The sequence below is a fragment of the Oncorhynchus kisutch genome, linkage group LG21 (genome assembly GCF_002021735.2).
Source record: "Oncorhynchus kisutch isolate 150728-3 linkage group LG21, Okis_V2, whole genome shotgun sequence".
Taxonomy (NCBI): domain Eukaryota; kingdom Metazoa; phylum Chordata; class Actinopteri; order Salmoniformes; family Salmonidae; genus Oncorhynchus; species Oncorhynchus kisutch.
Genome location: NC_034194.2, coordinates 25039802 through 25053010, shown reverse-complemented (window position 1 = coordinate 25053010; position 13209 = coordinate 25039802). Strand labels below are relative to the sequence as shown.

Genomic DNA, 13209 nt, shown 5'->3' with positions numbered 1-13209 from the left:
ATTCATGAACGTAGCCTAGCAATTAGCATGTCGTAGCATCTTGTGGCACACCACTTACCGCTAATCTGCGGACATTAGCATTCATCTCTCCCGGGTCCTTGAAGGCGTTGGTCTGAACCTCACCTAAGGCCGCCTCTTTCTCTGTCAGCCACGCTTGGAACAAACTCTGAAAGAGGAACGAGTGAATAGGTTAACCTTCTGACATAACACAAACAAAGGAATGACTTCTGGAGCTATGGGACTAGTTGATGTGTGAGCTCATTTTAGAGCTGGGAATTGAATTAGGGAACACAATTACCTGAGATTATTGAATTACCTGAACCTCATAACAAACAGTCAAACTCAAGTCTCGCTAGACTGAGATCCTATGTCTGTGTATACAAGGCTTTCTCCAGTACTCCAACTACAGTAAAGGAACTTCCAATCAGAACTGATTGGAGCTCATTCTCAATGAGTGGACTCAGTTGGCTCTCAGTTTAGTAGCATTCAAGTCAAAATAAAAATGTGGGTATGTGTGTTTGTGTTCACCTGGTCCTCCAGCAGCTGCTGCCACACCAGGAGGATGTCCTGTAACTTGTGCCACCTCTCCTCTGTCCACCGACACACTGCCGCCCAGCGCTCTCCCAGAGACTGAGAGGAGGAAGAGAGGGTAAGACAGAGAGAAAGGGAGATTTAGCCATTATACAATCACTTGAAATCAACAATTAACAAGACTTAATTTAAGCTTTATTCTTACCTGCAGTTGGTCCTCCAGTGCAGCAGTGGCGCTCTCTCCACTGTTCTCATCTACCACCACCACCATGTGTGTCAGAGAGTTGACCTTCACCTGCTCTGCCTCCAGGTCATTCTGCAACCCCTGGACCAACACAAACCATTAACAGCCCAGTACAGGCAATCATAGCACAGGCACCATCAAGCTTTATGGGGGTCCATTTATGGTGGTCACATATTTAAAGGTGATATTGCTTAAAAACTGCCGTATTGGGAGTACTGTGAACACAGCTGTCCTATCAGATTGTCTAGTTATATTTTTACTTTGTGATGCCCAATCAAACCATTTGTTTACTTTGTGTCAGTCAATCAAATGTTCCCTTACTTTGTGCTGCTCTATCTGGGCCCGGTAACCCTCCACGTCTCCCGCCATTGGCTCTATCTCCATCTTTCTGATTCGCTCCTCCGTCTTTGTCAGCCAATCAGAGAGCTGCTGCAGCTGCTGCTGCTGAAGGTCCATCAGAACCTCGTGGAGCCTAGAGAGAGAGAACAGAGAGAGAAATATAGAAAGAGAAAGAGAGGAGGAATAGAGAGAGGGAGGGAAAGAGTGAGGGGAGAGTGTGCTGTGAATGTTGAAAGACCAACTGTGTGACCAACAGAGCACGCGATAGCAGTCTATTCAGCTGCTTCAGCATAGACTATGTGATAATGAATGACCTCATAATACACTGGGGGGGATGACAATGCAGCACACATACTGTACTCACAAGTCACAACGGGTACACGCACACACTCTTCAACCAACCATGGGTTTGTGTGTCATGTAAGCATAGCCTCAAAATAATCTGGTCAGGGACAAGGACATTATTACATTGATAATAACAAGACTAAGGGAGCTCTTTTGTGAGACTTCAGCACAACTTTGACATTAAAAACAAATGTGATATGGCTTTACAAACTCTGCCATATCTATCATATAACTATGCCAAGAGCTACCTATTCATCAGAACACAGAGGGTTTTCTTTAATGGAAGCCTCTAAAGTAAACCAGGTAGAGTGTGGTATACCTTAAGGCAGCTGTCTTAGCCCATTACTGTTTTCTATTTTTACTAATGACCTTTAACAAGCCTTGAATAAAGCCTGTGTGTCTATGTGCACTGACGACTCAACATTATATACGTCAGCTACCACAGCAAATGAAAACACTGCAACACTTAGAGAGCTGCAGTCACTTAGAATGGGGGGCTAGTAATAAGCTAGTCCTAAATACGGTATAGAAAAAACTAAAATAATTGTATTTGGGATAAATCATTTGCTAAACCCTTAACCTAATATAAATCTAGTAATGAATAATGTGGCGATTGAGCAAGTTAAGGAGACTAAACTGCTTGGTGTAACCCTAGATTGCAAGCTGACATGGTCAAAACATATTGATTCAACGGTTGCTAAGATAGTGAGAGGTCTGTCCGTGATAAAGTGCTGCTCTGCTTTCTTGACGTCACAATCGACTGAACAGGCCCGAGTTTTATCACACCTAGACTAGTGCCCAGTTACATGGTCCAGTGCTGCAGAGTAAGACATAGGCAACTTATAGCTGGCCCAGAACAGAGCTGCACGTCTGGCCCTTAAAAATACACAGAGGGCTATCATCAACAACATGCATGTCAATCTCTCCTGGCTCAAAGTAGAAGAGACTGACTGCATCACTACTGGTCTTTGTGAGAGGTATTGATGTATTGAATGTGCCAAACTGTCTCTTCAGTCAGTTAACACATCTCAAACACCCATACATTCCCCACAAGACATGCTACCATGGGTCACAGTCCTCAAGTCCAGGTCAAAAGCTAAGAAACGCACAGTACTATATAGAGCCAGACGGTGAAGAGACACACACACATTATTCTTAGTAATGTAATATTGTAATGTAATAATGGAGTAATGTAAATGTGTAGGTAAAATTGTAATGTAATAATGGAGTAATGTAAATGTGTAGGTAAAATTGTAATGTAATAATGGAGTAATGTAAATGTGTAGGTAAAATTGTAATGTAATAATGGAGTAATGTAAATGTGTAGGTAAAATTGTAATGTAATAATGGAGTAATGTAAATGTGTAGGTAAAATTGTAATGTAATAATGGAGTAATGTAAATGTGTAGGTAAAATTGTAATGTAATAATGGAGTAATGTAAATGTGTAGGTAAAATTGTAATGTAATAATGGAGTAATGTAAATGTGTAGGTAAAATTGTAATGTAATAATGGAGTAATGTAAATGTGTAGGTAAAATTGTAATGTAATAATGGAGTAATGTAAATGTGTATGAAGCACAATGTTTTGTATGATGTAATGTTTTATTTCTGTTTGGACCGCAGGAAGAGTAGCTGCTGCCTTGGCACCAACTAATGAGGATCCTAATAAAATACAAAATAGTACGTGTGCATATGTGTGAGGGGGGTTCATGCGTGTCTATGTGTGTCTGAGAGGAAAGGGGTGGAGGGGGGTCATAGATGCGTGTGTTCCAGTGTGTATCCAGTACCTGGCCTGTCGGTCCATGCTGACCACACGGATGTTCTCCCAGCGGGAGTTGAGCAGAGTCATCTGTTCCCGGATCTCATCCTCCTCTTCCTCCGTCAGGTTGCCCTGGGAGATGAGCTGGTTGCCCACCTGCAGCACGTTCCCCACGCTGCTCTGGTGGGCCGTCAGCTCCATCATAAAGTCCTGCAGGGGTCAGAGGTCAGGGGTGAGAAGATTACAAGAGTGTGAAGTACTTAGATCATAATGCTCGTATACAGCCAAAGCATAAATACTAAAACATTGACAATATCTGTGTCCCAGTCACTAAAGAACTCTACAAGAGGTCCACGTGTTGCTTCTGTCTTACTCACACACACATAGCCTATAGAGCCTCAGACAGATTTTTTGGGGTCAAATAATTGAAAAGCACTACATAGACACTAAAGTGAAAGGACATGTTTTTTTATCTCCCAAAATGGTCTTCAGATCAGTGAGCATAGCAGCTCTCTATAGTATGGCAAAGGGACCGCGTGTGCTCTGCTGTACAATATAAAACTATGGTAGTTCTGCTCTGCTGTACAATATAACACTATGGTAGTTCTGCTCTGCTGTACAATATAACACTATGGTAGTTCTGCTCTGCTGTACAATATAACACTATGGTAGTTCTGCTCTGCTGTACAATATAACACTATGGTAGTTCTGCTCTGATATGATCTTCCAGTAGTAGAGTGTTTTCTGCAGCCTTGAGAAGATCCATAGTGTTCTATAGAGGACCTAACAAAACCCCATAATCACCCACTGGCTGGGCTTCTGGAGTTGGCAGGAAGACTTGGCATTCACACACACACACACACACACACATCTGGACATGTTTCTCCCATCCACTTCCCACTGGGGCGAAGGCTAACAGTGTAGCAAGTAGCGCTCTGCTCCCCAAATGCATTTTGGGTCACCTCAGCCCCTTGCACTTGACTGGTTGCCATAGCAACAGTTAAGCTAGCCGTAAAGGACAAGCAGCATTAGTTCATGAGTTCTAGCTTCTTGACAGTTGAGCCTATTATGAAATGAAAAGGGAAGATAGTCAAAACTAGGGTGGAAGAGTTGCCAGAACTCAGAGGAGCGAAAAAAGTGAAAAATGTAGGAGGCATTAGCTCTTAGTGGGAGTCATGAACAGGCTGGAGAATTACTGTCTGTTTCTCTTCTCTCTTCTGACTGGGGATGAGTAAGCACTTTCGGTGTCAACATCACTGAGGACTTTACATGGTCCTCTTACATCACAGTCATGAAAAAGGCATTGAGCTGCGCTGATCTTCTATCTCAGGAAGCTCTCATTACTGAACCACACACATTTACCCGCACACCCCCTCACACCTATGCTGTTGGTAAATTGATTATTGATTTGATTAATTACTACCATTACGCTGCTGTTCATAGATTATTTATTGCAATTACCATTAGTATCTACACTGAGTGTACAAAACATTAGGAACACCTTCCTAATATTGAGTTGCACCCCCTTTGTCCTCCTTGAAACCTTTCCACAGGGATGCTGGCCCATGTTGACTCAATGCTTCCCACAGTTGTGTCTAGTTGGCTGGATGTCCTTTGGGTGGTGGTCTATTCTTGATACACACGGGAAACTGTTGTGCATGAAAAGCCCAGCAGCATTGCAGTTCTTGACACACTCAAGCCTGGCACCTACCCTGTTAAATCTCGTCTTGCCCATTCACCCTCTGAATATCACACATATACAATCCATGTCTCAATTGTCTCAAGGCTTAAAAATAATTATTTAACCTGTCTCCCCCTCCTCATCTACACTGATTGCAATGGATGGAAATGGATTTAAGTGACATCAATAACGGATCATAGCTGTCACCTGAATTCACCTGGTCAGTTTATGTCATGGAAAGAGCAGGTGTTCATAATGTTTTATACACTCAGTGTATATATTTATCCTGCTACTAGTCACTATTACCCCGTTAACATGTATATCCTACTACCAGTCACTTTTTATGTAACACCTACCTCAACGCTCCAGTACCCCTGCACATTGAATAAGGTACTGGCACTGACATGTAGATGCTACCACTCCAGTACCCCTGCACATTGAATAAGGTACTGGCACTGACATGTAGATGCTACCACTCCAGTACCCCTGCACATTGAATAAGGTACTGGCATGTAGATGCTACCACTCCAGTACCCCTGCACATTGAATAAGGTACTGGCACTGACATGTAGATGCTACCACTCCAGTACCCCTGCACATTGAATAAGGTACTGGCACTGACATGTATATACTACCACTCCAGTACCCCTGCACATTGAATAAGGTACTGGCACTGACATGTAGATGCTACCACTCCAGTACCCCTGCACATTGAATAAGGTACTGGCACTGACATGTATATACTACCACTCCAGTACCCCTGCACATTGAATAAGGTACTGGCACTGACATGTATATACTACCACTCCAGTACCCCTGCACATTGAATAAGGTACTGGCACTGACATGTAGATGCTACCACTCCAGTACCCCTGCACATTGAATAAGGTACTGGCATTGACATGTAGATGCTACCACTCCATTACCCCTGCACATTGAATAAGGTACTGGCACTGACATGTAGATGCTACCACTCCAGTACCCCTGCACATTGAATAAGGTACTGGCACTGACATGTAGATGCTACCACTCCAGTACCCCTGCACATTGAATAAAGTACTGGCACTGACATGTAGATGCTACCACTCCAGTACCCCTGCACATTGAATAAGGTACTGGCACTGACATGTAGATGCTACCACTCCAGTACCCCTGCACATTGAATAAGGTACTGGCACTGACATGTAGATGCTACCACTCCAGTACCCATGCACATTGAATAAGGTACTGGCACTGACATGTAGATACTACCACTCCAGTACCCCTGCACATTGAATAAGGTACTGGCACTGACATGTAGATGCTACCACTCCAGTACCCCTGCACATTGAATAAGGTACTGGCACTGACATGTAGATGCTACCACTCCAGTACCCCTGCACATTGAATAAAGTACTGGCACTGACATGTAGATGCTACCACTCCAGTACCCCTGCACATTGAATAAGGTACTGGCACTGACATGTAGATGCTACCACTCCAGTACCCCTGCACATTGAATAAGGTACTGGCACTGACATGTAGATGCTACCACTCCAGTACCCCTGCACATTGAATAAGGTACTGGCACTGACATGTAGATGCTACCACTCCAGTACCCCTGCACATTGAATAAGGTACTGGCACTGACATGTAGATGCTACCACTCCAGTACCCCTGCACATTGAATAAGGTACTGGCACTGACATGTAGATGCTACCACTCCAGTACCCCTGCACATTGAATAAGGTACTGGCACTGACATGTAGATGCTACCACTCCAGTACCCCTGCACATTGAATAAGGTACAGGCACTGACATGTAGATGCTACCACTCCAGTACCCCTGCACATTGAATAAGGTACTGGCACTGACATGTAGATGCTACCACTCCAGTACCCCTGCACATTGAATAAGGTACTGGCACTGACATGTAGATGCTAGCACTCCAGTACCCCTGCACATTGAATAAGGTACTGGCACTGACATGTAGATGCTAGCACTCCAGTACCCCTGCACATTGAATAAGGTACTGGCACTGACATGTAGATGCTACCACTCCAGTACCCCTGCACATTGAATAAGGTACTGGCACTGACATGTAGATGCTACCACTCCAGTACCCCTGCACATTGAATAAGGTACTGGCACTGATATGTAGATGCTACCACTCCAGTACCCCTGCACATTGAATAAGGTACTGGCACTGACATGTAGATGCTACCACTCCAGTACCCCTGCACATTGAATAAGGTACTGGCACTGACATGTAGATGCTACCACTCCAGTACCCCTGCACATTGAATAAGGTATTGGCACTGACATGTAGATGCTACCACTCCAGTACCCCTGCACATTGAATAAGGTACTGGCACTGACATGTAGATGCTACCACTCCAGTACCCCTGCACATTGAATAAGGTACTGGCACTGACATGTAGATGCTACCACTCCAGTACCCCTGCACATTGAATAAGGTACTGGCACTGACATGTAGATGCTACCACTCCAGTACCCCTGCACATTGAATAAGGTACTGGCACTGACATGTAGATGCTACCACTCCAGTACCCCTGCACATTGAATAAGGTACTGGCACTGACATGTAGATGCTACCACTCCAGTACCCCTGCACATTGAATAAGGTACTGGCACTGACATGTAGATGCTACCACTCCAGTACCCCTGCACATTGAATAAGGTACTGGCACTGACATGTAGATGCTACCACTCCAGTACCCCTGCACATTGAATAAGGTACTGGCACTGACATGTAGATGCTACCACTCCAGTACCCCTGCACATTGAATAAGGTACTGGCACTGACATGTAGATGCTACCACTCCAGTACCCCTGCACATTGAATAAGGTACTGGCACTGACATGTAGATGCTACCACTCCAGTACCCCTGCACATTGAATAAGGTACTGGCACTGACATGTAGATGCTACCACTCCAGTACCCCTGCACATTGAATAAGGTACTGGCACTGACATGTAGATGCTACCACTCCAGTACCCCTGCACATTGAATAAGGTACTGGCACTGACATGTAGATGCTACCACTCCAGTACCCCTGCACATTGAATAAGGTACTGGCACTGACATGTAGATGCTACCACTCCAGTACCCCTGCATATTGAATAAGGTACTGGCACTGACATGTAGATGCTACCACTCCAGTACCCCTGCACATTGAATAAGGTACTGGCATTGACATGTAGATGCTACCACTCCAGTACCCCTGCACATTGAATAAGGTACTGGCACTGACATGTAGATGCTACCACTCCAGTACCCCTGCACATTGAATAAGGTACTGGCACTGACATGTAGATGCTACCACTCCAGTACCCCTGCACATTGAATAAGGTACTGGCACTGACATGTAGATGCTACCACTCCAGTACCCCTGCACATTGAATAAGGTACTGGCACTGACATGTAGATGCTACCACTCCAGTACCCCTGCACATTGAATAAGGTACTGGCACTGACATGTAGATGCTACCACTCCAGTACCCCTGCACATTGAATAAGGTACTGGCACTGACATGTAGATGCTACCACTCCAGTACCCCTGCACATTGAATAAGGTACTGGCACTGACATGTAGATGCTACCACTCCAGTACCCCTGCACATTGAATAAGGTACTGGCACTGACATGTAGATGCTACCACTCCAGTACCCCTGCACATTGAATAAGGTACTGGCACTGACATGTAGATGCTACCACTCCAGTACCCCTGCACATTGAATAAGGTACTGGCACTGACATGTAGATGCTACCACTCCAGTACCCCTGCACATTGAATAAGGTACTGGCACTGACATGTAGATGCTACCACTCCAGTACCCCTGCACATTGAATAAGGTACTGGCACTGACATGTAGATGCTACCACTCCAGTACCCCTGCACATTGAATAAGGTACTGGCACTGACATGTAGATGCTACCACTCCAGTACCCCTGCACATTGAATAAGGTACTGGCACTGACATGTAGATGCTACCACTCCAGTACCCCTGCACATTGAATAAGGTACTGGCACTGACATGTAGATGCTACCACTCCAGTACCCCTGCACATTGAATAAGGTACTGGCACTGACATGTAGATGCTACCACTCCAGTACCCCTGCACATTGAATAAGGTACTGGCACTGACATGTAGATGCTACCACTCCAGTACCCCTGCACATTGAATAAGGTACTGGCACTGACATGTAGATGCTACCACTCCAGTACCCCTGCACATTGAATAAGGTACTGGCACTGACATGTAGATGCTACCACTCCAGTACCCCTGCACATTGAATAAGGTACTGGCACTGACATGTAGATGCTACCACACCAGTACCCCTGCACATTGAATAAGGTACTGGCACTGACATGTAGATGCTACCACTCCAGTACCCCTGCACATTGAATAAGGTACTGGCACTGACATGTAGATGCTTGCATTCTCGTGTTTCTTCAACCTATTTCATACCTCTTGTGTGTTTTTTATTTTTTATTCTATTTTCAATTATTACCTATATTATTATCATCACTGCATTGTTGGGAAAAAGCTCTTAAGGTAACAATGGCTGTACTCTCCTGTGCAGGTGGCGAATAAACTTTGAAACTTGAAACACATTGTTCTGAAGTGTTCTAGTTTAACTATGGAAATGACCTGGATACGTGAAGGGCTTTCTACTCCTGAAAACAATGTATTTCTTAAAGAGGCTTTGGCCTTTGTTTTTGCCACCAGCTTTTGCTTTTGACCTGGATTCCATTAGAACATTAGACTTTCAAATATTCACATCTCTGCCAAGAGACAACAGCCAAAGCCCCACCTCTTACACCCGTTCCTGCCCTGTAACTCTCTGCCATGCCAGGATTTGGAGCAGGAAGCACCCAACTGGGACACGGCTCCAGCTCCACGGAGCGATGTGCTCTGCTCTGCAGAATTCCTGACATTCCCGACATGTACGGAGCATGTTCTCTGGGACGTGGGCGAGAGGCCCCCATCCCTGGGATAGAACTATGCATACTCTCCGCGTGGAGAAGCTCACACAGACACACTGCCTTGTTAGAGTGAACCTGAACTGAACCTGATGTCAGAATACATCTCAAAACATCAGATACCGTGAGATGTTACTTACTGAGTGACAGCTGTTCTGAGAAAGTTGTACTGTATGTGAATATCTGTGTTAACATCTGTGGACTGGCATTGCATTCTTCATGCAAGATTGCATGTCCATATGTGTGTTTTGTGTGCGTCAGAGCTGGATGACCTTGTAAGTGTGTGTGTGTGTGTGTGTGTGTGTGTGTGTGTGTGTGTGTGTGTGTGTGTGTGTGTGTGTGTGTGTGTGTGTCAGTCCAAGCCTACTTTGTGCATGCATTTGTGCCTTGTCTTGACCTGCTTCATGTATCTGTGTCTGCATGCACACATTTCTCCCGTCCTCACCTCGTGTGTGTGGAACTGCTCCTTGACCTCCTCCACATCGTCCGACACCTCCTCCTGCACCTGCAGTGAGTCCTCAGCAGAGAGGAGCCAGGTGAGCACCTCCTCCAGGGTGGCCTGGTATGAGTCCAGATCCACCTCCATGCCCACCTCCTCCTCCGTCTCCGTCAGTGTGCTGGGGGTATCCGCCCGGGGGGAGCCGGCTTCCTCCATCTCAACATGAGCCTAAAGATGGAGGGAGAGAGAGGAAGAGAGTGGAACTCTCATAGGTTATACAGTGGTTTAGTAGGTAAGAGCATGGTGCTCTAAATAATCAACAGTCCCGCTCACAAGGTTAAAAACTGTAAATCAAATCACAATATCCATAAATGCTAAGATCCCTTTTGGATGACCTTTTCACAACATTATCATCACAACCAATCAAAATTCGAAACTCTCAATCAAAACACATTCCGTGTGAATGTCATCTTAAAATAGGCCCAGACGACTAGGAGGAGCCTGGTTCTGCTGCATAAGAGGAAGGCAGTTTAGATGGGGGATCAGTGACCCACCCAGGGCCTGGAAGACAAACAGGAGGCAGCCTAGCTAAATAAAGGCCCCAGCCCAGAGCCAGACACTGGGAGGTGTGGTGCCACTAGCCTGGCCAGCCAGGCAGGTCAACCCTCATTCCAGGAATAATACTCTCTCACTAGGCTGAACACAAACACTGTACTGGAGCTGGCTGGGGTAGACGTGGGCTGTGTCTGAAATGGCATCCTATTCCCATAGGGCTGGAGGAAAATGTAGGATGCCATTCTGGACACATTAGAAGAAAATGAAAAGCTGCACACTTAAAGTTACAAAGAATGAGATTGAATACAAAATAAATGGTAAATGTTCAATTAACTGAAAACAAAAAGAGAGAGTGAGAAAGTAGGAGTGAGAGGTGAGAAGTGGTGGTCTGGTCCCTACCAGTGTACTGTACTTTATGTCCCAAGCTGCACTCTGTAGATTGATTCTAACTAATATACTTCCTGATCAGAGAGCCCAGAGCATGCACCAATTAACCAGAGCAGAGGGAAGCCAAGCTGTGTAACAAGTGTGCAATTTCTCTTCACTACCTCTTTCCCTGCTACGTCTAATCTGCTTCCTGACAGCTAAGAAATTATTTGAACAAACTCTTTAATCAATTCTAATTTAGATTTGTACAATTTAGCAGATGCTCTTATCCAGGTCGACTTACGGGAGCAATTAGGGTTAAGTGCCTTGCTCAAGGGCACTGACAGATTTTTCACCTAGTCGGCTCTGGAATTCGAACCAGCAACCTTTCAGATACTGGCCCAACGATCATAACCGCTAGGCTACCTGCCAACCCTAATGTAATGGGGGAGTTTGGAGAGATGGGGGAGTGGGTGATTTATTTAGATACATGTGGATTAAGTCAGGTAACAGCCTGGCTGTAACTTCTTGTAAGTTACTTCTTATTCAGTGACATTCAACAGCACTGCCAGCCTCGAAATCCAGGCATTAGACAACAAGTGCTACGGGGTATTTTGGGGACAAAAGTCATAACGGAACAACACTTTCATCTGTAACCAGAGATGAATGGAAGAGTAGATGGATAGAAATCAGTACAGCCGCCGGGCGTTCCAAGACAAAGATGAGAGTGATGTTAATAGATGCTAGGACTCAAATCGCCCCAACTCAAACAGACCTTTGTTTTATCCCCATGAAATTACCCAGAATTCTCTGCGGCAGAAAGGAAAAGGTCATTTGTTGAAAATATTCCATGGCATTTGGAGATTTGGAAGAGGCGCCCACATGTTTTAAATGTCTTTGTTAGTGAGGAGCCTGGGAGTATAGGGAGGGAAATAAATAAAGAGAGTGAGAGTGAGAGAGAGAGAGAGAGAGAGAGAGAGCTGTCAGCCTATGAAGCCTGGCTCTACTTATTCACTTTCATGCTATACAATATCTGTGGTTTGGTTGTGGAGAACACTTAGTTATCTCCATATGATATTCTTCAACTGTGTTGCTGCATTCGTAGTTTAATGTAATATAGAAGTGTTAATATAGCTTGTAATGCATCACAATCCTCACTGTGAGAAGTTCAGTCCAGGGTGCATAGATTGTTCAATGTTTTCAGCAAGCGAATAACTTCTGATGAGAAAATACTAATTAACGCAATAAACAATGTTTTAAATTGTAAAAGTGCAAACTTGTTTTTTAAACTCTGCATTGAAAGCATTAACTAGACTCTACATCTACATAAAAAGTCACTATGGTGTGGTAAAACACACACAGAAAAGCACAAAGATTTTCCCTGTTCATCCTTCCTTCTGTATCTAACCACCAATATCACTTCCTGTGGGGACAGCATGTGTGCCAGGAAAGTCAACCCTCATTGGACCACTCTAGCCCTGTTAAAATATACTTTTCCAGCGCTCTCTCCAAGCGTGGGAAGTTTTCATCCGAGGGCAATAAAGACTGGTTTAGAGCCATTCGCCTTCCACCTGGGAGAAGTCCACAAAACACTTCAATTGTGGAAATTAAGAGCATGCCAGGGGTACTTACCCAAATAAATAACATTATTCCCCTGCTAAATTCAGTGATATGTCAGAGAACTGACTGATGTGATAGAAGGATAAAGACTAGCAGTAGGTTAGATGTGGCATTGGAAATGCATGTCAATTAAATTTAGACAAATTATATATTATTCCCTACTCCTTTGGAGACATTCTCTCTCTCTCTTTAACGTTGAAGGCCATTTTTAGAATGAGGAGTAGGGTGAGTCACTTCCCCGTTCCTACTCTACTCAGGGAGCTCCAGCAGAGCTTTTCATTAGCAGAGTAACTGGGAGTAGACTGGAGGACTGGCGGAGTGGGTCTTTGAAGCAGAGGGG

At 44.7% G+C, this 13209-nt stretch overlaps 1 protein-coding gene across 5 annotated transcripts in view; it reads right to left on the bottom strand.

Annotated features, from left to right (window-relative positions):
• utrn (utrophin) overlaps window positions 1-13209 on the bottom strand; it is a 337767-nt gene that overhangs the window by 246485 nt on the left and 78073 nt on the right. For all 5 annotated transcript variants that reach the window (XM_031800412.1, XM_031800411.1, XM_031800415.1 and 2 more), the window contains 6 exons: window positions 10335-10556; window positions 3248-3429; window positions 1097-1247; window positions 737-856; window positions 529-630; window positions 59-166 (listed from right to left, as the gene is read on the bottom strand). In XM_031800412.1, coding sequence (XP_031656272.1) covers window positions 59-166; window positions 529-630; window positions 737-856; window positions 1097-1247; window positions 3248-3429; window positions 10335-10556 — 885 coding nt within the window. The remainder of the gene's footprint in view (window positions 1-58; window positions 167-528; window positions 631-736; window positions 857-1096; window positions 1248-3247; window positions 3430-10334; window positions 10557-13209) is intronic.